Source organism: Lycium ferocissimum, chromosome 10 (assembly GCF_029784015.1).
Source record: "Lycium ferocissimum isolate CSIRO_LF1 chromosome 10, AGI_CSIRO_Lferr_CH_V1, whole genome shotgun sequence".
In the NCBI taxonomy this organism is placed as follows: domain Eukaryota; kingdom Viridiplantae; phylum Streptophyta; class Magnoliopsida; order Solanales; family Solanaceae; genus Lycium; species Lycium ferocissimum.
Window position 1 is genome coordinate 56,908,839 of NC_081351.1, and position 26,582 is coordinate 56,935,420.

The 26,582-nt window shown below is 36.8% G+C and overlaps 2 protein-coding genes across 9 annotated transcripts; one reads left to right on the plus strand and one right to left on the minus strand.

Annotated features, from left to right (window-relative positions):
- The first annotated feature begins 267 nt into the window (after positions 1 to 267).
- On the plus strand, positions 268 to 9,237 carry LOC132034375 (kinesin-like protein KIN-13A). 7 transcript variants are annotated; one of them, XM_059424702.1, is made up of 15 exons: positions 268 to 477; positions 584 to 632; positions 1,256 to 1,502; positions 2,251 to 2,472; positions 2,565 to 2,700; positions 3,421 to 3,566; positions 3,962 to 4,066; positions 4,164 to 4,241; positions 4,498 to 4,579; positions 5,390 to 5,552; positions 6,071 to 6,400; positions 6,711 to 6,929; positions 7,009 to 7,615; positions 7,802 to 7,867; positions 8,531 to 9,237. In XM_059424702.1, the coding sequence occupies exons 3-15, from the start codon at positions 1,308 to 1,310 to the stop codon at positions 8,711 to 8,713; spliced, it is 2,532 nt and encodes an 843-aa protein (XP_059280685.1). In that variant the 5' UTR covers positions 268 to 477; positions 584 to 632; positions 1,256 to 1,307; the 3' UTR covers positions 8,714 to 9,237. The 7 variants fall into 7 exon arrangements, with proteins under 7 accessions (XP_059280685.1, XP_059280687.1, XP_059280688.1 ...); XM_059424704.1 differs by having other exon boundaries at positions 1,269 to 1,502; XM_059424705.1 differs by having other exon boundaries at positions 588 to 632.
- Positions 9,238 to 9,986: 749 nt separating this feature from the next.
- Positions 9,987 to 21,307, minus strand: LOC132034376 (ubiquitin-like-specific protease ESD4). 2 transcript variants are annotated; one of them, XM_059424710.1, is made up of 9 exons: positions 20,126 to 21,295; positions 19,195 to 19,274; positions 19,004 to 19,097; positions 18,807 to 18,905; positions 15,824 to 15,916; positions 15,619 to 15,738; positions 14,511 to 14,614; positions 11,177 to 11,249; positions 9,987 to 10,479 (listed from the first exon to the last, which is right to left on the minus strand). In XM_059424710.1, exons 1-9 carry the CDS (start codon positions 20,930 to 20,932, stop codon positions 10,417 to 10,419), a joined length of 1,533 nt encoding a protein of 510 aa, XP_059280693.1. In that variant the 5' UTR covers positions 20,933 to 21,295; the 3' UTR covers positions 9,987 to 10,416. The 2 variants fall into 2 exon arrangements, 1 of the variants encoding a protein (XP_059280693.1); XR_009409061.1 differs by lacking the exon at positions 9,987 to 10,479 and having other exon boundaries at positions 11,213 to 11,249; positions 15,619 to 15,698; positions 20,126 to 21,307.
- Between the last annotated feature and the right edge of the window lie 5,275 nt (positions 21,308 to 26,582).

Genomic DNA, 26,582 nt, shown 5'->3' on the forward strand with positions numbered 1-26,582 from the left:
TTATTTTTAATATCGACATTTTTTCTTAATACATTTTAAATATGTAGAATTATGCTATGTGACAGCTACGAATATAAACATTTGGAGAGATCTACACATTTTGGATGCTTTATAGGTGATTAGGCACTAACCACACCTAGAAAGTAATAAGTATAGTTCAAATTCCTCAATGAGTAACCTTTAAGTTCACTTTACATAACAAAAAAGAAAATGAAAATGAAAATATATCTAGTTTTTGTTACCGGTCCAAGGGTACCTACAGCTCCACCAAATTTAGCCGTTTAATACTTTTGAAAAAACATTAGCACCAGTCGAACTTTATTATATTTATAAAACAGACCCATATTAAATACATCAATATATAAGTAAGTAGATGGATACAATTTCCCTTTCATGAAGGTAAAAGATAGAGATAATTATTTTTAAAAAAAGCATTCAGATATCAAGAAAATTCCTCAATCCAATCAGACAAATTAGGTTTGTTTCCTTTCCATTTTGGATAATCCAATCCAATTCAGTGTTTATGATTCTATGTCTTTATTTCTTGATTTTTTGTTGATTTTTACATGCATTGTATTGTTAGGTAGATTTGAAGAAATCAGCTGGTTTTGATTTGGACGTTTTGCTTCCATGTGAGTGTCCCTTATTTCCAAAGATTAATTCTTGAATCATGATCTACCAGCTTTCCTCTACTTTTTTGGTTTCTTTAATTAGAAATGAACAGTCCAAATGGAGCAAAATGGATTCTTATAGCTTACTCCAACTACCTTGAGATTGAGATGTATAGCCTGTTTGGCCAAACTTCTAAAATCAAACTTTAGCGCTTTTAAAAAAACAAACTTTTGGTGAGAAGCCTTTTGTGTTTGGCTAATTAATCAAAAATCACTTTTGAGCAACAATTAGTGTCTGCCCAAGCTTTTAAAAAGTATTTTTAAGTGTATTTTCTCAAAAGTGTTTTTCAAAAAAGTGGAAAGCTGCTTTTTTTGACCTTCTGAAAAACAGCTTCAGTTACTCTCCAAAAAGACTTATTTTCTCTCAAAAGTTTCGCCAAACACCTCACTGTTTCTAAAATAAGCACTTTTTGCCTCCCAAAAGTGTGACCAACAGGCTAGTAGTTGTTATGTTGTTTCTAGGTGGAGTTAGAGTTGATATAATTGGAAAAAGACTCCAGCTTTTTTGTTATTGGTAAAAAAGTCCAGCTTTTTGAAGTTCTTTTTTTTTTTTCCTGTTTTGTTTCTTTGTGGTGTTGTTGAAGTATTGGGTAGCAGATATTTAAATTGGCTCCTCAAAGGCGATCGCAGCGCCACATGGGTGGGCAGATGCAGCAGAGCAATCCGGCAGCTGCTGCTGTGTATGATCACCCAGGCAATGCGGGTCCCGCTGGTGATGCAGGTGATGCTGTCATGGCGCGATGGCTTCAGTCTGCTGGATTACAACATCTGGCCTCTCCTTTGGCTTCTTCGGGTGTCGATCACCGCCTCCTTCCTAACCTACTTATGCAGGTAAAATTTCTTATTTTTAATAATGTGTACATTTTGCTCGAATCTTGTTTTTAGAGCTTAATAAGGAACCGAGAAACTTGATTTGATTCATTGCTTTATAGTTTTAGTTTGATTTATCCTAGCTTCAATAATGCTAATCTGATATACGAAGCATGTTGTTGAAAATTGCTTCTGTTACTGCTGATTTGAATAATAAGTAGTTTAGTTGAGGAGTCTACTTTATTTAAATTTGAATTTCTATTAGGAAGTTTAGGTTTTTTGAATTATTCTGCGGATTTTCTGTTTTTAGTTCGCTACTTAAATCCCTCTATGCTTAATAAAGTAATTGAGAGACAATTTCAGTCAATACTCTCCGCCTCTTTTTGTTGCGCCATCTTTCAAAAAACCAACAGATGTTCTTTTGTCTTCTCTGGTCCTATTTCTCCTTCTAGTTGGTTTATCCCCCCTACTGACTACCAATGTGGTTAGAGAGAATACAATTGTAGACTATCTTTCCACATTCCTGGACACGGTGGTTTAGGTAATTTTTCAGATGTAATGTCCTTGTAAACTCCATAGGCCTTACTCGCAATGTTTGGCTACTGTCAGTCACACTGTATTGAGGAGTTCATCACAGGCATTCCTTTGCCACTCCTTGTTCTCTTTCATTTGAACATGATCATGTGGTCTTATCATGGTATTCTTAGTTTGTGTAGATGTTTCTCATTAAATTTGTTAGTAATGGCGAAGCTTGGGGTATTGTTTTAAGGGATATGGAGCACAATCTATGGAAGAGAAGCAGAGGCTTCTCAAATTAATGAGAAATCTCAACTTTAATGGTGAATCTGCTTCCGAGCCATATACTCCAACTAGGCAGAGTTCTGGGGAGATTGGAGCATCAGAAGGTTTTTATTCTCCTGACTTCAGCGGAGACATTGGGGCAGGGCTTTTGGATCTGCATTCAATGGATGATACAGAGCTCTTATCTGAGGTATGAAAATATTCTACTTTGGCACTTCTATTCTAAGAATTTACATTGTTTAAGCTTATCAGAAAGAAAAAAATAAAAAGCACATTGTTCAGCTGGGGTCTTCTGCTAGTTGTGCAGTCTTCAGCTGGATACAATCAAACACACCTTTTCTCCTAGACCATTCCCATTTTACCTGCCCTTACAACCCCCTCCCCCGCCAGAAAAGGAAGAGCAAGAAGGATATACGCGGTAGGGTTACTGACTATAGGTTCATTCAAATAAATAGTTGCTTCTTTCACTAAATCCTTTCCGTCCATTTTTCGGAATTCTTCATAACAGTAAAATGCTACTTTGTCTAATATTTACATTAGTAATGGATATCACTTGGATTGTTATATTAAAGATGGAATCAGAGTTACATTTATGCATTCAGCAATGTGTTGTCAAAGACAAAAGTGCAGAGAGGATGGAGCAGGTAATACCAAATAAAAATACGTAGTTTGATGCTTTTTCTCAGATAAGTGGTAATTTCCAAGCATTTCTTGCCTGTTAACAGTTGTGAGAGCATGTGTTGTCACAATCAGCAAAACTTAATTACCTTCTAGAATAATGAGTCCTAAACGAACATCACTATGGATTTAGTAACCATTGTGCTTGTTAACGATTGAAGCTTTCCAGAATTTAAAGAGGTTGTGATACAGCCTTCTCTTTCTTCTATAGCCATTACTCTCTTAGTCAGAATCACTTCATCATTTGCTCTATTTAGTACATTGTGGTATTATTGGGAAAGCGTAGAACATAAGATGTGTCTATAGTTATGTCTGAGTGCATTTCTTGTTGCATTAGCTGAAACTGCCCTTACTCTTTCTTCTCGTATAGAGGAGAGTCATTGAGTACTAATGTTTGCTTTATTTTCATTATAGCATGTTATTTCTGAACCATTTGAGCCATCACCTTTTATGCCGGCAGTAAACAATGCCTTTGACGGTGACTTTGATGCTCCTACTGGTCAGCACCAAAAAGCATCTCCTGACAAAGATGTTACAACTGGATTTCTGCCAGTTGAAAAAGAAAACAATGCGAGGGAAAACAATGTGGCAAAGATTAAAGTAGTGGTATGTCAGTTCTGCGTGTGCTGTAAATTCATGTACAATTCATGCCCCTCTTTCCCTATAAGTATATATGTTCTTTATTCTACAAGTCAAACTGATATAGTCTACGACCATTTTAACCACTTTACTTGTACACATTCATACCATTATTTCAATACTTCTCTTCCAAGCTCAAAATAAAATCAATCAACTCAAATATTTTATAATTAATAATGTCAACCTAATGTATATTTTAGGAAGTAGGTAGTCTCTGGTAATACTACAAAATGTTTTTTTTACCAATCCTTTTAATTTTGAGTGTTTTTCTTAACATTGCTATTGAGTTACGTGGTTTCTGGGAATATATCAGGTCTTCTCCTCTCTAAAATTCTCCAAAGCTGACAACGATGTTTGGGCAGGTGCGCAAAAGACCTTTAAACAAGAAGGAGATTGCTCGGAATGAGGATGATATTGTCACCGTATCTGACAATGATTCTCTCACTGTTCATGAACCTAAGCTTAAGGTTTATTATTTGTAGTTAAAGATTTGATGATGCTTTACACTATGTTATTTTGACCTTTTCATGTCTTTGAGGAACTGAGTTTTTTTCGTTATGGAAGGTGGACTTGACTGCTTATGTGGAGAAGCATGGGTTCTGTTTTGATGCCGTCCTAGATGAACATGTCACAAATGATGAGGTATTATTTCATCACACAAATGGAAGTGCTAATCACAAAGACAACTTATTTATGCGCATGTCCTGAAATCATGTAAAAATTATTTGGACTACGTTTAGCTCTTTGCTTTGCAAGGGTTGGTGTTTTACCATCACTTTCCTCTAATCTCTACGTTTCTCTTTTCATTCTTCCGGTCTTTGACATGTAAAACATTTCCAGCTTAATGTGTTAGATTCCAGTTTCCTATCATGGTTGAGCCTTATGCAATACTTTGCAGGTTTATCGGGCTACTGTGCAACCAATTATTCCTATTATCTTTCAGCGCACAAAAGCAACATGTTTTGCTTATGGCCAGACAGGTCTGTCTGTATTTCTTCACATGTTTGTTTCAGCTTTTTAATTAGGGCACTCATTTATTTTTCTGATAGTTAATATAGTGTGCTCAATTATCTCCTCGCCTTTAGATAATTGCTGCTCGATTTGTTCTCTAGTGTTTTTGTGTTTTGTATTTAAGTTTGGGAGAATTTGTTGAAGGGAAAAAGCTTGGCACATGAGATCCAAGATGGAGGAGATCTTAAAAAAGTGTGTTGAAATTTGACCAATTTCGAGTTATGTTGTGATCTCATTCATCTATTCTTGTTTGTATGGCTAGTGCAAATTTTTGAAAAGCACCTTTACATTCTTGACTTGTATGGCTAAAGTGCAAGAGATATTTAGGGTCTGGTCTTGGTTGACCTGTTTGGTAAAAGGTGCTCATTAAAACAGTGGGGTGTTGAATGCACGAGGTGAAATTCTTTTAATCCTTTGGAATGTTTTTCCTTCTGGAGTTGAAGGAATAATGCTAAGCTTCCCTTCTTTAATATTTCTGCTACATTTGGATGGCGAAATTTAAAATATCAGTATGATATGTAATCATGGGACTGTTGCAGCTCCCACTTGCTTCTTCCATGATCAGGAATGGACAACAAGGTTGACACTAAGCCATTTTTTTCACTTGTTTTTTCTCTTTATGAGTGTCTATATTAGAAGTTGTGATGAGCTTATAACTATTAAATTTATAGTTCTTGTTACTGCTAGTTGGTGTCTTTTCTGTTACAGCCATGGTTACTTTCAGAATGCCAGTAGTTGTTTATCTTCAAATTCTCATATCTCCTTTTTTTATATGTCAGGGAGTGGTAAGACGTATACAATGCAACCTTTGCCTCTCAGAGCTGTGGAAGATCTTGTGAGATTGTTGCATCAGCCAATTTATCGTAGTCAGAAGTTCAAGTTGTGGCTTAGTTTTTTTGAAATATATGGTGGAAAACTGTTCGATCTTCTCAGTGATAGAAAGTTAGTGCCCTTATACCATGTGGGACATCTATTTCTCGTTTCCTTCTATGCGGGATGTCAATACACAACCTTTTATTTATCAAAAAATCATGCATATGTTCGTGCGTACATGCATAACATATATATATGTTTGTGTGTGACTACTGAGTAGATGTCATGCGCGATACAAATCAAAAAAACTTCAGATTCAATTTTTCTGTATTTCTTGTTGTCTATTCTAGAGCCTTCAGTACGCCGCTTTCATACAATGTGGGAGTTATGAGAATGGTGATATCTCTTTTTTTTCATACCATATGAGTTAACAGAAACTAAGAGCACAATGTGCCAGAGTCTATGCACATATCACATTTATTTTGTCTGGACTATCCAACTTGTAGATAAATGTGAAATCTTCTCATCGTTTGTTCATGAATTTATAGCTTGATTTCTCTCTTCTTCTTCTTCTTCTTTTTTTTTTTTTTTTTTTTTTTTTTTCATTTGTCAATGTTTTACCAAATTACTGCATTACTTATATGCAGGAAACTTTGTATGAGGGAAGATGGTCGACAACAGGTTTGCATTGTTGGACTCCAAGAATTTGAAGTTTCAGATGTGCAGATTGTGAAAGAGTATATTGAGAGGGGAAACGCTTGTAGAAGTACAGGCTCCACTGGTGCAAATGAGGAATCATCAAGATCACATGCAATATTACAGCTGGTAGTCAAGAAGCACAATGAGGTGAAGGACTCCAGGCGAACTAATGATGGAAATGATTCTAAGGGTGGCAAAGTGATCGGGAAGATCTCTTTTATTGACCTTGCTGGAAGTGAGAGAGGTGCGGACACGACTGATAATGACCGACAAACCAGGTAAGTTCTCATGGGACACACATCTGGCTGCTCGGCATTTCTTTTTAGTGTGGAAGGAATTAGAGTTGATGTCATGAAGACCATCTCTATGTTTTTTCGTTACTGCAAGCAAGGACGACATGAGCATTCAGAACTTAGAGCTATTACCTCCTCCAAATCACTTGCAGTTCTATATGCCTTGATGCTGGTATGCTATGTCATGCCTGCTTTTCTTTTTCTCTCCTCCCCCACCCCCTCCCAAGCATACTTTATGGGCCTTGCTGCTAATTTGAAGTACTATATTGAAACCTACATTCTTGTTTGTTTCCAGGATTGAGGGAGCAGAAATCAACAAGAGCTTGCTGGCTCTTAAAGAGTGTATTCGTGCTCTTGACAATGACCAGATTCATATTCCATTCCGTGGGAGCAAACTTACTGAGGTGCTTCGTGACTCCTTTGTTGGTAACTCAAGAACTGTTATGATATCCTGCATTTCTCCTAATGCTGGATCATGTGAACACACACTCAATACATTAAGATATGCCGACAGGTAAATCGCTTTTACTATAGGAGTTGAATGTTTGTTTTCGCTTATCATGTATTGCAAACTATTGACAATTGCTCAATAGGGTTAAAAGTCTATCAAAAAGCGGAAACACAAAAAAAGATCAGAATGCTGGCATAACACTCCCGATGATGAAGGAACCTTCTTCTGCACCAACTCTGGTTGCTTCCACTGAAGCAGAAGATGCTATTGAACAACCTCAAGAATCAAAAGTATCAGAAGTAAGTAGAAGGGCGATGGACAGAGAAAGTACATCTTACAATCCCTCCAGTGAGCGTAGACAAACCTCTAGTTTTGCTTCAAATCATACCTTCACTGCTTGGGAGGAAAGTGGAGCAAATTCGGGTGGTCCGGAGAGGGACAAGTTTGAGGTGAAGAATGGCTATCATGTTCCAGCTGGTCAGAAAATGTATTCAACACCAAACATACAAAGTTCAGCTGATACAGAAGACAAGGTTCAAAAAGTCTCTCCACCTCGGAGGAAAGTTTCTAGAGATGAGAAACCTGAAAAGCTAGGAAGCGGGTCAAGAAGAGACGTTTCAAGCTCAGACTCGTTGTCTACAAGTTACAAACAACAAAGTACAAATAGCTCTAACATAAAAGGTATTGGAACAAGACAAAGTGAACTTAATTCACCCCCTTGTGATGACAATATCAATGAGATACTGGAGGTTAGCTTACACTCTGCCTTTGCTTTGTTACCCTTTGCATTTATTACCATTTGCTTTGTTTTTTTATTATTTCTTTCTTTTATTGTTTTTTGGTTGCTGAGGAGGGGCAGTCTTTGTTTCTCTACTTGAACAACTGTCATGAACTCTCCATTGGCATCTGCTAATTTTCTTTCTTTCTGTGTGAAGGAAGAAGAGGCCCTCATAGCTGCCCATAGAAAAGAAATTGAAGATACAATGGAGATCGTCCGCGAAGTAAGCAAAATCTCCTGTTATTCTTGTTCAATTAACATTCTGAAAATTACCCTCCTTGCAAACCCTAGGAATATTTATAGGTGCAATGTGAGGAAATTTCCTCTATTCTGTGACGTGCATGGTACTTGCCAAATGTTGGCAATTGTGTTATTTCCCTTAGTCATCTTAATTCTTGAATCTCTTTTAGTATTTACTTTAGATGCAATGGCCATTCAGCCAAGAGTTTATATGCTTTTATCTCTGAAGCAACACTAGTCATGGGTGATTCCATGCCTATAAGCATTTCATGCTTGCTTGAAATGCCATTCAACCATTTTTGGTTAAAACCCTTTCTCACCCATTTTTCTATCTTACTACACTCATCCCAAGTTTCTATGTGGTATGACTTTAGATCAGATTTGAATAAGAAGGCAGTAGAAAAATTCATCACTGTAGTACAAATAGAAATTCATCGATTCTGTGACATTTATCTGGAAAGTGCAGACGTTCAAATTTTCATCCATCTTTACTTCTTTTCTCTGTTTGTCTAGTGATGATATTTTCAGAGGACATGGTTACATTGTTAGAACTTTTACTATATCCTCTTGAGTTTCTATTGACAAAACCAATTAAAAAAAGAAATTGTGTTTGAGATGATTAATGTACTTTGCCTTTCACTACCAGGAAATGAAACTGTTGGCTGAAGTCGATCAACCTGGTAGTCTCATCGACAATTATGTGACACAGCTGAGCTATGTGCTATCTCGCAAAGCAGCAACTCTGGTGAGCCTCCAGGCTCGCCTTGCCAGGTTCCAGCATCGACTGAAAGAGCAGGAAATACTGAGTAGAAAGAGGGTACCACGCTAGGCAACAACTCACATGGATACAGTGAGAGTGGCACCTATTTCTACCTTGTTTTTACTTGTCCCTTTTGTAATTATTTCAAGAAATATTTTATTCCTCTTGTCCCAAAAATGTGTACCCAAACCATCAGGCAGAAGTGTCATTGAGCAAATTTACTTAAAGAGGAAAAAATGGTGGCCTCTTCTGAGCTTTTGCACAAACGAAACAACAGATGTTTTAACATTGCTTCTGGACCATGCTGCTCCTGTTAATGGTGAAGGAGAGGTTCAGAGTTGTAAACTGGTAAGATTCAGACTAGGGCGACAGCATGGACATTAGTCTGTGTATGTTACTATGTTATCAGGAATGTATTATTCCAACTTATACTATGTTGCTCAGAGTTTTAGTGGTTGCAACTGAAAAAAGAAAAACCTTTAAATTGTTTGACAACAATGGAATTGATATACTGTGTATAGAACAGTTGTGGTTAGTGTCTGTTCCGACCTTAGCATTTACTGTTTGTTCTTATATCCAAAACTATTCGAACATTTCATTGTGTTTCGACAATCAAGCATGATCATCAGTTTCAATTTTAACTGCTTATGATCCTTGGTTGTGTTTCAGCAAATCTTCAAGCTAGTTCATCAGTCACTTTAAGTGCTTTATGACCCTTTATAATATAACAGCTAGTTCATCAGTTTCACTTACCCACTCGCTGCTAGTATGCTCAATCGGTGACAATTATTCCTCACAAAAGGAACATAATCAATTGATCAAACTCAAAGATGAGGAATATTTGGATCTGAGGAAACTAAAAAAATGAATGTTGTAGCATTTCAAAAAATAATCTCTCCACCTGGCTGTTTCGACTTTTGGAGTGAGAAACGAAGTGAATTAAACTTTTTTAACTAGATAACCCGTTGGACATAGATCTAATTTCCCACTTTTTTGGATTTCTTGAAATTTCTTCTTCCCGTTCCCAGTGGTATCAAAATGCTGATAGATCTGGTTCAATTCTTTTTTTTTTTTCTCCACCCAGCGACACAGCTTCGTAGATTTAGGATGATCTGTGCATCTACCCCAACAATACTATTGTTCCGTACCATAAGATATGCACACCTCCAGGGACGGAAAAAAACGATCTACTTTCATTTGGTATTTTGGCCTTAGGGAGCTTGCTAGGCGGCCTTTGGCAGGCTTAACACTAAACATCAACTGAGTAGACCATTAGTAGACACCAAATTTGAATTTTCCTCGTGACAAGAATGTAAACCAAATGTGTGCTACACCATGCCTATACGTACCCTATATAACAGATACTTTCTCTTTAATGAAAATAGAAAGAGTTTCATGAATACAACTTTGCGCTTTCTTTCCAGTCTATCTTCACAAGTAAAGAAAGTTTAGTGATCAGTAAGGAACTCCTAAATCATTCTAAGCTTTCTCAAAAAGCAGTTGGATGCTATATGTGAGAATTGTAAGGACCTACACAGAAAGGGAAAAATAAAGAACAAACACTAAAGCACTATCAACCTCAACCTACAAAAACCGTGCCTTCATCAGACAGCAACTAGCTTGCTAGGATGTAAAACCACCAAATATACAAATCAGACAAGGCCTTCAGGAAATTGTTAGCAATGCATCAATCATTTCAACGAATTACGTCCTTCACTCCTTTGCTGACACGGGATATGTGACATTGCAGCAAAGAGCATGTTCAAGACTTTTTACTCAGCTTTCAACCTCAAGATCTCCTTGGCAGTCCTCGACCTAAAATATGGCATGTGCTCCTACAAGGAAAGGACAACATTATCTATAGTTTCAATAAGCATGTTTTCTTGCAGAAAATAAGTCACAACGGCTACTACACCACCCCCAGGTCCCTAGGTATCTTAAAAGCATATAGAAAAACGAAAATCATTATGCAAAAGGACAAACGAGAAAAAAAATCCTACCACGTAGAACAAGGAGCAAAGTAGGAAAACTAAGCTTCAAAAAATTGGGACATGCCAGCTGCTTGCTGTAAAGACTTGCTTAGGAAAAAATTACAACCACCTTCATCTGAATGGAGAGATGGATTTCTTTATAACCCAAAAGAAGTACTATATTGTTTCAAAAAAAAAAAAAAAACTGGTAAGGTTCTCGTCATGGGGTGGGGGGGAAGAGAAGCAGCGAATAATACAGTTCCTGGAGAGTTTTGTCGCACTTAACACAGCACAGGAAGATCAAAAGTCATATTTTTAGCATCAAGAAACCCAAAGTGGAAAATTTTAGTGTAATAACCGTCCAAAAACAGCGTGTGCGCATATATATATATATATATATATATATATATATATATACACATACATATGTGTGTGCGCGCGCGCGCATATGCATTATTTGTAGTTCCCTTTTCTACTCTCAAAACCCAGTTTTGAACAGTTTGCCTCGTCAGTTTCATTTTTCATCCGGAGATGCAGTGAGTATTGCAGTTGATTGTTTTACCTGATTGAAACAGAGTCCTATATCTCTGCTGTAGAAATCAGCATACTTGAGCATGAACATGCCGCAGTCATACCTGTTCATAGTGGCAGTTTTTATAAGCATGATTAGACAACAAACTTCAACCACAGAAGTCAGTCAGTAGAAAATTACGCGCCAATCGAGATACAAAGTTGACTCATATTTCTTGTAACCGAACCAGCTACAAAGTAGATTGAGCACACTATTGTAACAAAATTTCGGATCAATTAATTAGACCCTCCTAAATCCTAATAGTTTAACAAAACTTAATATACATTCCCCTCTAGTTAGATGTTTCATTAGACCACCTTCTCGCCGTAAGCCTGTGTCTTAGAACATTAAAAGCACAAAAATTTAAGTTCCCATCCATTTGCCCTCCAATGTTAACAAAAATCAAGCTAAATAAACTTATAGATATTTTTTTTAAAAGGGGGGAAGATTCATGGGGCCCCTCACTCTCTTCTAGCGTAAGCCATCTAGCCTTTCCCTACCCTAGCTTTGCTGATCGACTACATCAGAAAGAACACTTGCAGTTGGAGATATGGATTATGTGAAACTACAGCCCTACAGGCCTGTTCTCTTCTTATAGCCTGTTTGGCCAAGCTTATTTTTTCCCAAAAGTGCTTATTTTTTTTCAATAAGTACTTATTTTAAAAAAAGTGAGGTGATTGGCCAAGCTTTTGGGAGAAAATAAGTAATTTTGGAGAGTAGCAGAAGCAGTTTTTCAAAAGCTAAAAAAAAGTAGTTTTTGCCCAAAAGTACTTTTTTGAAAAGCACTTTTGAGAAAAATACACTTAGAAGCACTTTTTAAAGGCTTGGTCAAACACTAATTGCTGCTCAAAAGTACTTCTTACATTAATTGCCGCCAAAAGTACTTTTTGGAAAGCACTTTTGAAAAAAGTACTTTTCAAAATAAGTTGATTTTAGAAGCTTGGCCAAACAAGGTATGTTGTTGTTGGATTTCACTGGGTATGTTGTTGTTGGCCAAACAGGCTATTATTTTCCTTTCTTTTTCCTTTTCATTTTGTGGTGCTTTTCTTTTTTTTTTTTTTTTGTGGGTCATTGTAAAACCTTTCGAGGGATATTTCGGTCAAAATTTGACACCATCAACTTTTGCCATTAAGGAGGAAGCTCTTAATTATTTCTCAAACTGGAAGAGGGAGGTCCATCAAATGTTGTTAAATCAGAGGAGATATCTAGGTAATTGACCCTAAAATTTAAATTAACAAGCATTGAAGTATCTTTCTGGTTGTTGCAAAATTGACGGCAAGAAAGAGCAATGCAGTTAGCATAACAAGATTCAAAGAGGATTACTGCACAAAGCAGAACATGGCAAGAAGCATGACTTTGTACTAGCAGCAAAGATACTGTGGTCATCTCACACCACGTCATAGAGAAAACAAATAAAAGGAACTACTAATTATGAAGAACCACTTGGGTAAGTCTCTGTCCTATTGATTGGGAACTGTCTGGAACATATAATTAGGGGTGTTCATGGTTCGGTTTGGGTTGGTTATTGGTTAAAATCATAACCAAACCAATTTAGTCGGTTTTTAAATGTCTAAAACCATAACCAAACCAAGTAAAATAATAACCACCGGTTTGGTTCGGTTTGGTTCGGTTTTTCAATTTATGACTAGCCGTGACAATTCAAATATTCTCTCTCTACATTGTTCAAATTTCTTATGAAGCTCTTTTTTCCTTACGGCCCACAAGGGCGAACTTTGCTGCATATTGAGGGAAAGACATGCTGATGGCAATGTAAAATGAAAAGAGATAGTAGGGTTTTTACTTTTTACTCTTATGCTTACGACTTATTAGAGTTGGGCTTGGATTGTTGGACTTGGACATATTCTTTTAAGACATGGGCCTTAAAAATACGTAGACCAAAATTAAATTAATAATTAAAAGGTATAAAATATCTTTAATTATTTATGAAAAGTTAATATTATACATATAAATAATTATAAATTTTATGTATATAATTATCGGTTTGGTTCGGTTATTTATTCGGTTATTTTTTACTATAACCATAACCAAACCAAATATTATCGGTTTTTCAAATTTAAAACCAAACCAAACCAAACTAAACCAAATGTCGATTTTTTTATTCGGTTTGGTTTTGGTTTTAACCAAAACTGTGAACAGCCCTACATATAATCACTAAGGAACACCATATAGAGAACAGAATAAAAAGTTGTATCTGATTCATATGGACAATAATAAGCAAATGAAGAAAATTTTATTCAAAGTAATGCACTCCAAATTGCATTAAAACTAATTATGCCAGAAGAACCACTAGGGTTATAGCATAGAACTTCTAATGTATATTTAAACCAGACAAGGCATGATACATTTCTCATGCAATTTTCAAAGTCTAAACTACAGCTTGTGCTACGAAGTAGTGTTTTTTTTTTGTTTTTTTTTTTTTTTTGTGCTAATGAGTGCTACAGAGAAGCATACACATTTGAAAGAATGGGATATGCCAAGATCAGGAAAGCACAAACTATTCATACTTTTGGACATGTTAAGTTTCACTTAACGCAGGCATAAGCCAGCTTAAAGCGTTAAAAATAAAACAATTCTGCCCTAAATAACATGTCACTCTACAGCATGGCAACGACCATCTTTACTTAGATGCACATCATTGCTATGCGTACATGTGATAAAGGGATTGCAAAGTATTAGTAGAACGAGAACTATTATGACTTTAAAGAGACATCACAGATACGGCTACCAATAGGAAGTCAACTTAATAGCATTGAAAATAAAACCAATCTGCCATAAATAATATGTTATTGTAATAGCAGTATGAGGACCATCATTACTTAAACGCATATCATTGCTATGCTTACATGGGATAATGGGTTCGCAAAGTATTAGCAGAATGGGAACTATTCATGATTTTAAAAGATACAGCTACCAATAGAAAGTCGTCTTAACAGCAATTTTAGCAGGGTCCCAAAAAAAAGTGATCTCCTCAGATACTCCAAGACAACAAGCCATAGAAAGGGAGAGGCAAATTTCGGGTCAAACTACAGGAATAATTTGTCATTTATATTCAAAAAAACAACACAGAATTAAGCTTCATGAGAATTGTTAAGCAAACTCCAATAAAACCCAATTAGCTAATGAGGTTGCACTTCGCATAGGAAGTTCTTTTTCTATTTCTTTTTTTGTTTTGATAAGCCATATGAAGAATGATATACATCAACGAGCCTCCAACATGTCGGAAGAAATTGTTAGACCAACAAGATTAAAGTATTATACCTTTATCAGTAAAAAAAAAAAAAAAAAAAATTCAGGTACTACGCACCCATTCTCTTGCTCTGGAAGGTCCTCAACAAACTCTTGCTTCCATGAACTAACATCAATGTGTTTCCCACTCTTGTCCTTCACCTCATCAACGAAGTACCTAGCCTGCACATGTAATTTCCAATTTCCGCAGACATGACATCCTTCAATCTTAAAACAAAACTCCAATAAACATGAGATTCTTTTTCCCCAACACTACGCATCAACCAGTGTTAAAAAGAGCTCTTTATTTTATTTTTGCTTTTTATGTTTTCTTTTTCATTCGTTTGGCTTTCTGCAAGTAGTGTCGTTACGGCGCTACCAGATTAAGCAGGACATAATGCCATAGTATCATGCTAAGAAAATTACATTATCTTCCTGCATTTTAGTCACTAGACTATGATAAGACTCAAAATGAATACATATTGTTTTATTTTTTTTAAAACCAAGAAATCCCCGAGAGATGGTGGTGCACAGTTCGAAACTCAGTGGATAATGGGCCTACAACTTCAACCTTTTTGCACTATCTCTCATTTTCTTTTCAACAAACTCCTTAGACACTACCAAATTCCAACAGGAATTAGATAGAAGATCTCATCCAAGTACAACTGACAGTCTATTAAATCCAAAACTGGGAAGAACTAATATAGGAAGGAAACAAAAGGAAAGTACCACAAATGGGAACAGTAGAATAAGAAACAGCAAATTAAACAAAATAGTGACAAGGGGAGAGGATGCCCTTATCTACACTAAACCAGTCCTGTAAAGAGCCTAACCAATTGGATCGTGTGATTCCAATGGATATGAACAGCACTTCAACACAGAGCAGCCCCATCTGCTTAGGAGGCAACATAAACAAGATTAAAATCTCTCATCTAATTCCATCCACTATTAACCAGCAAATTCTATCATCCCTACTAACGTAATAAAAGGCTTAATGCAGGTGGAAATGTTTTTGCTGCCTAATCTAAGTCTCCAATTTAAGAAATAATAGTATGTGGTAGACTGCATAGAACCTATATTGACATAGTACTGCAGAAAAGAACTAAAAGGGATAGGATTTGAAAACAAAATGTCACATATGCATTCTCTTGAAAAACAAATTCCTGGTAAGCAGATGCAAAACATACCAGCACTTTCAGTACTTGATGATCTCTTCCTCCAAGTGAATCCAAGTATTGGAACTTTTCGTCCTTCTTGTTGATGACAGCTAAACACCAATGTATTTGTTTGTGGATAGGGACAAAAATCTAAGTAAATTAGGACATATCAATCAATATACAATAGACAACAAAATAAAGTAAGAAAAGATAGATGAACAATGAAAATTCTTACTTTATCACATTCAAAGAGGCAGTACCCCAGCTTCCTTTGGGATGTCCATCTTTTCACAGGTTGATAGTTATAGCCTCCTTTGCCACTGATTAACTGAAATTGCAGAAAATGTCCACAAGAACAATTAGAAGATATCACCTTCTGCTTGTAAGAAACTTTATATAAGAATCTTACACAGAGATTTCACTTAGGAGATGATAAACTCTATCAGATATAGAAACCTTTATCCAGTGAGTAAGATACAATGATATTGAATAAAAAGGATTAATTCAGGGACACATTCTAGCCTCTAGGCATCTTCTAGAGACTATTAACAAGAAAATTACAATACTAACTTGACTGAGAAAACCAGTCACTGTCAGCCATCAGATCATGCATTACTCAGAAACTCAAATCAACATTAGAAACAAGGTTCTCTACAGAGATCAGCACATCAACTATCAAACATTCATTAACAAATTGTTACTAGAAAAAGTTGGGAATGAAATAATTGGCAATCATGATCCTTGCAGATCAGATGAGGAGTCTATGATAAAGAAGACAAACCTGCAAACTTTACTTCTCCAGGGCAAGGTTGAAGGGAAACAAAGAGGAAACATGGTTATTGATGCAAAAAATGAGATCACATTTTAGAGCAGGCACTAGTTAGTGTATTCCAATCGCACGTCAAGAGTTGAACCCTGGGCATAGACAAAAGCCTGGTATTTACGTGGAGAAGGGTATAGAGGCGGGCCCATCATCCACCAAGTTTTGAACTTTGCGCCACTTGCTCAGTTATAAAAACTTATTACATTCCAAGCAGCATCTTCATGATCTCTAAGTTAGTACCAACAACAGCATCAAGAAGGTGCTAAATATGTTCCAAAGGTCATCAGGAGGGTAAAGGCTAAAGGGAAGAATTAAAAGACTCAAAAGGGAAGACAAGTCCCAGGTGTTATATCTCAAATTAACACTGATCGTATTTCAAGCTTTGTCAGGCTTACACATCAACATGCTAAAGAGTGTCATATACCCTGTAAATGAGGTGCCTATTCCGGTGGAGTTGGCTGGAATCTTATGTTGCAATACTGGTTCACTATTTACCACTTACCTGGGGCTTCCATTAGGTGCTAAATACAAAGCTACTGACATTTGGGGTGATTGAGAAATGTGAGAAGAGGCTTGCGACTTGGCAGATGCAATATCTTTCAATTACACTAGGGACTAGTCAACAGTGTCCTGGACAGCTTCTCTACATATTACATGTCCTATTTTCTATGCCAAGCAAGGTCCTGAAACAGATTGACAAAATCAGAAGATCTTCCCTATGGCAAGTTAACAACAAGGGCATAAATTTCACTTAGTGAAGTGGTCCAAAGACACAGTGCCTAAAACTCTTGGAAGGTTCGGTACAAAAAATCTGGAAACGCACAACAAAGCTCTCCTGATGAAGTGGCTATGGGGGTACACACAGGAAGAGCAGGCCCCTTGGAAGGAGGTTGTAAATGCTAAACATGGTGTCCAGAATCACTGGTGTACTAAGTTATCTAGAGCTCCATATGAGGTTGCCCCTGGAAGACCATATGCAAACTATGGGGAAATTCTCACAAAACTACCACTTTGTTCCAGGTAATGGAATGCACATCAAATTCTAGACAGACAAGTGGCTAGGCAGATGTAAGCTAAAGGATGACTTCCCTAACCTGTTTCAGACCTCTAGGGATCCACATACTCTTTCATCCCCCCAAAAAGAGAAGGAAACACCTCGAACCCTCTTTTCAGGAGGAACATACATGATTGAGAATATGAAGAACTCCTCAACCTTCTCTCTAAACTGGAGGGCTACACTATCCCAGTCAGGAGACAAGCTAAAATGGGGGTAATAATAGGAACTGGAACTATTCTTTCAAAGATGGATATGCTTCTTTTTGGGCACAAAATGAAATGGTGGACTGCTGGCCTTGGAAGTTGATATGGAGGACAAAGCTGCCACCAAAGATCATATGATTCAGCTGGACTGCCCTGCATGAAGCCTAACTTACTTGGGACATCCTCAGCAAAAGGAGCATCCAGATTCTCAATAGATGTTTTATGTGTTACAAGGCCATAAAACCAGCAATCATGTTTTCCTGCATGTACAGTTGCAACTGATATGTGTACATTTCTCTCTATTTTTGGACTCAGTTGGGTCATGCCACAGACCACCAAAGAGACTTTTAAATGTTGGAGTAGCTGGAAAGCTGGTAAATCCATCAGAAGCATATGCAGTATGATTCCACCTTGCATTTGCTGGTGTTTATGGACAGAAAGGAACAGAAGATGCTTTGATGGTTTATCAACTCCAAACCACTCTATTAAGGCTAGACGTTTTTTGTATTTATGCAGCTGGAACAATATATCCCCTGTAGATTCCCCTGACAAGTTTTGCATTTTGTTAGCTGCCTGGTCTTAGGATAGCCACCTGTGTTTAGGAGTTCAACTCAATATTTTTTTTAATCTCAAATGTACTACTCTTTTGCATCTTCTTGATGGCTTCGATGAAGCTTTTTACTTCATCGAATAAAAGAAAAACATTTCGTTATAAAGGCTAGAAAAGATTAATGATTGAGCATGCCAATCTATGCTTCAGGCATCTGTACAAAAGTGCAATTTTTTCTTCTCTGAGTATAAAGTGGCGGGCAGACTGGGGAAACATGGTTAAAACTTTATGAGTCTGTGTGCTGTGTAAATCCATACTTACTTATTTTACTTTTTTATAACCGTGGTGTCCGAGACAGCTGGTATGATGCTTTTAATCCAATTCAAAGAAATGTGAAATGAGAAGGAAAAAGAAAAATAAAAGTACCCCTCGTCATGAAAAATATACATGCTATGAAAATTCATGTAAAAGATAAGTGATATAAACCTAGAATGGCTGATACACTTTATCTTTGAATACCGCAACCTAGCAAGCAACTGAATAACTTTGAAATTCAAGTTTTGAGCTTAAAGGCATAGAACTGACCTTCTTGTAAAAAAATGTGTTAAAGAAATGACACTTCAAGAACTTTTTGGGCTCCCTTTTTTCTCTCTCTTTTAGTAACTCAAGATACACATTAATGACCTGCAAAAGAAGAAAACTTCTTCAATTCCCGTAATCCATTCCAGCATTTTCTATAACCAGTTAACCACTACAGCTCGGCAACTGACATAAAGTATTACCTCATCATTCAACCATGCCCCAGGTCTCAAACATTGCAACATCTCTCCAGTAATGTCTATATTGGAGTTTTCATGGGTTACCAAAACCTTCCTCCTGCCAAAACAAGTCCGTGAAAAAACATATGGCGGAATTGCAAAAGTGAAAATTGGAGCAGTCTGAAAACAAATTGAAGTTTAAAAATAAGTTATACCTGTTAGAATTAGATAAAGCACGAGAAACTTCGGCCTCTTCCTCCTCAGTAAGGAGTACAAAGGGTTCTGTAATCACATCCTGCAAGTTAATAAACCACAAAATAAGGACATAAACAAAGAATTTGATGCCCGGATTGCTTTTTCATATATTGCAAAGAGATAATGGCCAAAAACACACCTTAACTATCACTTTTTCACGAGTTTCTCACCCAAACTATCAATTGTTCCTTTTTCCTTCCTGAACTATCACCATCTATGTATTAGAACACACCAAGTTGATAGTTCAAGTAGGAAAAGGGAGCACTAATAGTTGGCCTAATCAGCTTCGAGGTGTGTTTTAATACATAGATGGTGATATAGATAGGAAAAGGGAGCACTAATAGTTGGCCTAATCAGCTTCGAGGTGTGTTTTTAATACATAGATGGTGATAGTTCAGGTAGGAAAAAAGAACAATTGATAGTTGAGGCGTGAAATTCGCGAACAAATGATAATTCAGGTAGGAAAAGGAAGCACTAATAGTTGGCCTAATCAGCTTCGAGGTGTGTTTTTGAGCACTAATAGTTTGGCCTAATCATCTTCGAGGTGTGTTTTAATACATAGATGGTGATAGTTTACGTAGGAAAAAAGAACAACTGATAGTTGGGGCGTGAAATTCGGGAAAAAATGATAATTCAGGTAGGAAAAGGGAGCACTAATAGTTGGCCTAATCAGCTTCGAGGTGTGTTTTTGAGCACTAATAGCTTGGCCTAATCAGCTTTGAGGTGTGTTTTAATACATAGATGGTGATAGTTTATCCAGGCAACTGATAGTTAGTTGGGGCGTGAAACTGGCAAAAAAATGATAGGTCAGGTGTGTTTTTGACTGACCATTAACTCTATAACAAATGCATGCATAAGAAATTACTATAAAAATGGGTCCAGCAATATTACCTCCTTAACATGTTCTTCTTTCTTTTGAGGCCTCAACAATTGATGTGTTTCGCGAAGCTTCTCAGTATACTCTATCTGAAACTGCAGTCTCTTCAACTTATCATTTCTTTTCTCAGCTGAACCAAGCAATTTCTTATACACAGCAACATAGGATGACGAAGAATCACCAAACTTGCTACCTAAAGACAATGAATCCAACATCTTTTCTGCATTATCCACCTTGTTCAAATTCACATCATTGGACACTGATGAATTATCCAAGATTTCAACAACTCCATCACTCTCCTTCCATATCTGACCCGACCCGTTATCAAGACCCGTTTTTGCACCAACCCCATCACTCTCCTTCCATTTCTGACCCGACCCATCATCAAGACCCGTTTTTTCAACAACCCCACCACTCTCCTTCCATTTTTGACCCGAGTCATTAACAAGACCCGGTTTTTCAACAACCCCATATTCCAAAATTTGTTCATCATCATCAATGTTGATCACCTCTTTATCTTTTTTCACATACCTCAAAGTTTCAAAAGCGTTACTTTTAGCTCTATCATACTTCTTTGCTAGAAAATTCCCCATATTTCCAAATCTTGATTGTCTACAAGGAGCATGAATTTCTCTTTTTATAGGAGTAATATAAGATGGGTATTTGAAAATCCTTGTAACTGTTGATGATTTTCTAGGAAAAGGGTGTTCTTGAATTTGGTTAATAAGCCTAGGTTTTTTGTTGTTGGATATGTGGTCAACCTTGTAATTTGATGTGAAAAAATCATCAACACGTTTTCTGTTACATGTTAAGGCACCCATTGAAGTAGATATATGTCAAGTTTTTCTGGAAATTTATGCATGGATTGAAAAAAGGGAAAACTGAGAGAAATCACAAAATAGAAAAAAAGAAATCAATTAAAAAAATGTGATTTTGTTGAATTTGGAGGAAAAGGGGAGAAGAACATGGAAGGGACAGGGAATTTTGTTTTGTCGGTAAGAGGAAAGGGTTTTGGGGGGCTTTCCTTATTGGTTGGGGAATTGGAGAAATATTTTTTCCTGTTTTGGATTTTTCACTTTTTAGTAGAGCTCTAATAAATTACTATTATATGTGACACTTTCATAACGTACATGCTACACTTTCGTTTTGTGGTTTTTTTTCTGGTCGTACGAAAGAGAAGTTTGATTATTTTGTGTTTTGCTGCAACGGGTTGCTTGCCATGAGTGAATGTGTTTACTATGGGGGGAAATTAGGGCATATGCTTTTTTTTATGCTATCATGTCCCGAGAAAGTCGTTTGTACTTTCTATAGAGACTTCATAGACAATTCAGAGTTGGTTAATATGATTGTTATGATTTATATAAAATATTTTATTTTTAAATTTGAATCACGTGAAATGTTTTTAGACTAAGGTCTTCAGAACTCTAGAAGAATGATTTCTATTGTCTTAACGTTTGACCTGCATGTTAAGATGCAAGGATGGATTAGATGGTTTGCTTGATCAAGTTAAAGGTATTTGTGTCGTTGCGGGTGGGACAAAAATCGGATCTTGATAAAAAGACATGAATAAAATGACCAAGTGCTATAATATTTGATTACGATGCAGAAGCAAACTACGCAATAAAAAATCAGAACAGATCTGTACAACATGATTTAATAGAATTTAAAGGAAAATTCCAAATCGTTGTTAAACTAGTGTAACGACCCGCTAGGTCGTTATGGGGGCTTTGACCATTTTACCCTTGCTAGTACCTTCCCGAGAATAGAAATAAGCTTAATGGGAACTCAAAAAGTTAGAAAACTAAAAATTAAAATTTGTGTTAGTTGTGTTGCGCATTGCCTGGAACTTGTCTTCATTTACGTTGGGGGGTGACTTAGTAAATTAGACCTCCGTTGGGAATTCCAAGGCCTTGGGTGAGTCTGTAGCATGTTGTTATGTATATGTGTATGTTTGGTTTGCGTCTGTAGGGCCTCGGATTGGTGTTGGGATTTTGGGTGAAAGACCAGTGGAAAAACCAGAGCTACTGGTCAATATGGACCGCTGCAGCAGTGGTAGTACCGCTGTAGCGAGTCCGCCGCAGCGGGGAGGTGGTCGCCGCCACGAAAGTCGGAGAATTTAATGAGGTCCGCCGTAGCGAAACGTCGACCGCTGGGAGGCAGAAACTGTGTTCTATATTCCATATTTCGAACTCATTCCCTACATAACACCAAAACAGTTCCCAAGAACAGTAAGTGGCGCTTTTCTAAGGCTAGGCATTACTCCTCATTGAAGGTCAATTCTAATCTCTACATAGTTCATTCCCTATTCTTCCTCAAGTTCCATGACTGCTTAAGGTCCTCTAATGGTGAATGAAACAATGAAACCCTAGAAATAGTAAACCCTTGGATAATGAATGGCTTGCTGATTTTATTACTGTTTATTCATCTAGGAATGTAGAGTATCACTTTCTAGGATGAGAATTGATTACTTATGGAGGAAATTGCATATTGAGACTTAGGGTTCTAATAAAAATGAGAACTTTAGCCTGAAAACTATTTGAAAGGGGATGAACTGATTAGAAAACTCATTGAAAAGGGTAGGAATGGTTGGGCTCTCTTTTCCTAATTGTTATTTTGTTGAGTAGATAATCCAATATTCACTTAGCGTTATGAATTCTAGACTTTGAACGTTTCGAAGCTTTGCGAAGGGGAAAGTTTGTTACACCTCGGAAATTTCATGTCGTTGCCTCGTGAATAGGCTAACGCAGGGTAAGAGGTATACGATGTTTCTATAAGTAAGAAAGGTTGTTTAACGATTTTAATTAAGATTCCAAAGACGTTGGAAGTAAGAGAAGAAAGTTCGTTAAAGAATGTTGAGCGCAAGCTGTATCTTGAAGAGGATGTGTAAAGTATCGAGTTAATGTCGACCTGATGATGTCTTAAAGAAGAAGTTATAATGCTCCTTAGATTGTTAATAAGGTGTTAAACAAGTGTTAAGAAGGTTCCATAAGGATTGGAGATCAAATGAACGACGGAAACAATTTCTGGGAGGTGGGGCTATACGACCGCTTATACGGTCCGTATAAGGGTCCGTATAGCACCCAACAGAAATGTTGTTTCTCTGATGGTGAAGTACGGTCACTTATACGGACCGTATAAGTGTCTGTGGAAGCCCCGACAGGCTGAGTTAAGTGCAAGTATAAATATGTGTTCCCACTTTTATTTTCTCATTCTTTCCACTTCTCCATCTCTCTCAAGGCTTCTAGAGTGTTCTACATATTTCATAAACACCAATTCAAGGCAAATCAAAGATCAACTTCATCAAACCAAGAGAATTAAGTGCAAGAAACTCATTAGGGTTCATCCAAGACAAGAAATCTCATTAGAAGTGAAACTAGGTTTTGCTCAAGTGAAATGTTTCCACCCAAAGCTCATTCCCACTCTATCAAAGGTAAATTTTATATGATCATTTCATGTTGTTTAAGGTGTTGAGGGGTTGAAAGACTTAGATTATGAAAGGTGGTGGAAGATGGGTCATAAATATGAGAATAGTGACATCTTTGAGTGGTAGCTTAGAATGAATTATGATTCTTGATATGTTGTGATTATAATTATGTTACAAATGATATTAAGGACATGGAATAAACATTATATATGAGTAAATGTAATAGTGTACTATGACCATGGTTATGGATGATTTGAAGTGAAATTGGGAAATGTGGATAATGTAGGTGAATGGAGATTTTTGCTTATGATATTGTGAATGTTATTATAGACGTTTGGGAGTTGATATCTGATATGGAGAAAGCTGCATAAACAAAGGAAATGCTGCCCAATTTTCTCTAGCTTTAGTCAAGTATACTTAAGTTACTGATTATCTAATGTTGGTACAAACTCTCTTGAAGGTAGAAACAAGAACATTGGAGGAGAACGTTCAAGCGATAGTGTAGCTAAACGAAAAGGTATGTAAGGCTAGTCCCTCCTTTCTAAGGCATGACTCTTATGGCATGAAACCTCCGATTTTTCCATGACTTTCTTACATTCCGAAAAAATTATGAGTCTACGTTCATAAAGAGCGTCACATGAGATAAAGGTAAAGGATACGTTACGAGCATGATAACGATGACGATGAGTCTAAGCTCAAAGAATCTAAAGCATGATATGATGTTCCATGAAGTTAATGATCCTAAGTATGATTCATTGATGTTGTTCATTATATACACCCACCTTATAATGCTAGTTCCTTCAAGGTAAGGCATGATGATTATAATCACTCCATAACGTAATCGGGGGTTCTCGATCTTATGTCACCCCGATATAGTTATAGATTGTCTTTAAGCTCTAATGTATGTTCTATGAAAAATGTATGATGATGATGAGTATATGATGATAAGATTCCACCGTGCCTAGATGGCCGGGCATGTCACCGCTATGGCGGGTTGCTTATGATTACACCGAGCCTAGATGGCTGGGCATGACATCACTAGTAGGCGGCGTACGATGGTTACCTTAACGCGATGATGGTATATGTGATATGATGATATATGGATATGATTAAAATGCACACGCTCTTAAAAGTTAAGCAGGTTATATATATTCATCTCATGTCTTATGATTTCTCTATTATGTTCATTTTATTCATGCCTTACATACTCTGTACAATGCTCGTACTGACGTCCTTTTCCTTTGGACACTATGTTCATGCCCATATGTAAATAGGGAGGTGATCCAGATTCGTAGGAGCTATCAGCAGACTTTGAGAGCACTCCATTGTTCCGGAGGTTCCATTGATTATTATTTTGTGTACATATATTTTGGGCACGACGGGGTCCTGTCCCGTCCATGTGTCTAGTACTCCAGTAGAGGCTCGTAGATACGTATGTGTGGATAGTATGGTCTCACGATTTCCTCGTTGTATATATATATATATATATATATATATATATATATATATATATATATATATATATATATATATATTATTTTGAAAGCCAAAGGGCTCATGTATTTAAGGGTAAATATGTTTCAAAGTGAAAATGATTTCCTATGATTAGAAGCATGAGAATAATGAATGAACGCAGGATGAGTAGTAGCATGAGTGGTGCTCGGTGGTCAGCCCCGGGTACCCGTCATGGTCCCTAGTCGGGTCATGACAAATTTGTTGCAGAATAATTGCATTGTTCCAGTTCGGCTTTGAGGTAGGTTACTGTTTACTTACTTTGGTTAGTTGATTGCATGTGTAGTAAAGTTGATAGGAGAAAGTGTGAATTCATTGGTATGAATTCTGATTGTGTGGGCTTTGTTACACCTCGAAAATTTTCGCGTCGTTGCATTTTAAGTAAACTAACGTAAGCCTGGAAAGGTTATAGAACCCTTGTAATATTAAGGAAGACTTCTAACAAGTGCTAAGCAAGTGTCTAAAGGTTTCGGGATAAAGTGAATTGAAGAAATTAAGTTTGTCGAAATTTTGGAAAAACTTCATAGAATTTTCGACAGAATTTTTTGACCAACTTGAGAGAGGTATATCTCCTAGAATATGAGGAATTATAGAATGCATAACCTATGTAAATTCAATTTCAGCGAGTCTTCTTTACAATGCAATTGACAGATCGTAATTCTAAGAAATACGGGATAAGGTACGGGCTGAAAGAACGGGACGCACTTTGAAATACGACCCGCACTTTTTGGCCGTACTTTGCCCTAAATTTCGTAAACTTTTAAGGCGGCGGACAATTCCTTTTTGACCTATAAAATGATTTCCCACGACTTGGGTTCATATTATTTCATCAAAATAGATCCCTATTGTCTCTCTAAGCTCTCTCTAACACCCATAAACATCCCAAGTCAAATCAAGAGAAGATCAAACCATAAAATCCTCAACTAGTTCATAAAAAGTGATTATTCTTGCTTCCACATGGAGTTATGGAGAACATGGTCTTGAAACAAGTTGTGTAAGTTGAAGATCTTCAAATATAAGGTATGTTCTTCATCTTATCTCTTATGTTGAGTTGATTTGAAGGTTTAGCAAGTTTTAAAAAAGTGAAAAGGGTTATGGAGAAAAAGTCATAAAGTATTGTGTTGTAGTTGTTGAGTTCATGGACTGTTTTGAGCATGTTGTGGTTGTATTGTTGAGCTAATTTCCATGCATATGGATAGTATTTAATGTTGTTGGTGTATTGATGAGATTATGCTCCTTGATTGGAAAGAAATGAAGTGTATATTGTTATTATATATTGGTATACTTTGGGTTGTTTGGTGTATATTCGTTGAATGGGGAGTGAAAGGAGTATTTAAGGACTTTTGTAGGCTTCTTGTTGTTATTGTGGGTTCTTGTATATGTTGAGGTGATCGGAGAGTAAGGGGAAATGCTTCCCGTTTTACTTTAGAATCAAGTTCTCGTTGATATACGTGACATATTAGCACCATATAAGTTTATATATGTATTCCTTGTTATAGGATTGACGTGCTAGTTGTAAGTTTCCCGATTGTTGG

Excerpts from the sequence above, each read along its gene's own strand:
- LOC132034375 (XM_059424702.1), top strand. The coding sequence starts at position 1,308 with ATGGGTGGGCAGATGCAGCAGAGCAATCCGGCAGCTGCTGCTGTGTAT. Across the intron at positions 2,473-2,564 it reads ATACAGAGCTCTTATCTGAG|CTGGGGTCTTCTGCTAGTTG; the intron begins GTATGAAAATAT and ends CACATTGTTCAG. Across the intron at positions 4,067-4,163 it reads TTCATGAACCTAAGCTTAAG|GTGGACTTGACTGCTTATGT; the intron begins GTTTATTATTTG and ends TCGTTATGGAAG.
- LOC132034376 (XM_059424710.1), bottom strand. The coding sequence starts at position 20,932 with ATGGGTGCCTTAACATGTAACAGAAAACGTGTTGATGATTTTTTCACA. Across the intron at positions 18,906-19,003 it reads GGGCATGGTTGAATGATGAG|GTCATTAATGTGTATCTTGA; the intron begins GTAATACTTTAT and ends CTTCTTTTGCAG. Across the intron at positions 14,615-15,618 it reads ATCAAGTACTGAAAGTGCTG|GCTAGGTACTTCGTTGATGA; the intron begins GTATGTTTTGCA and ends TTACATGTGCAG.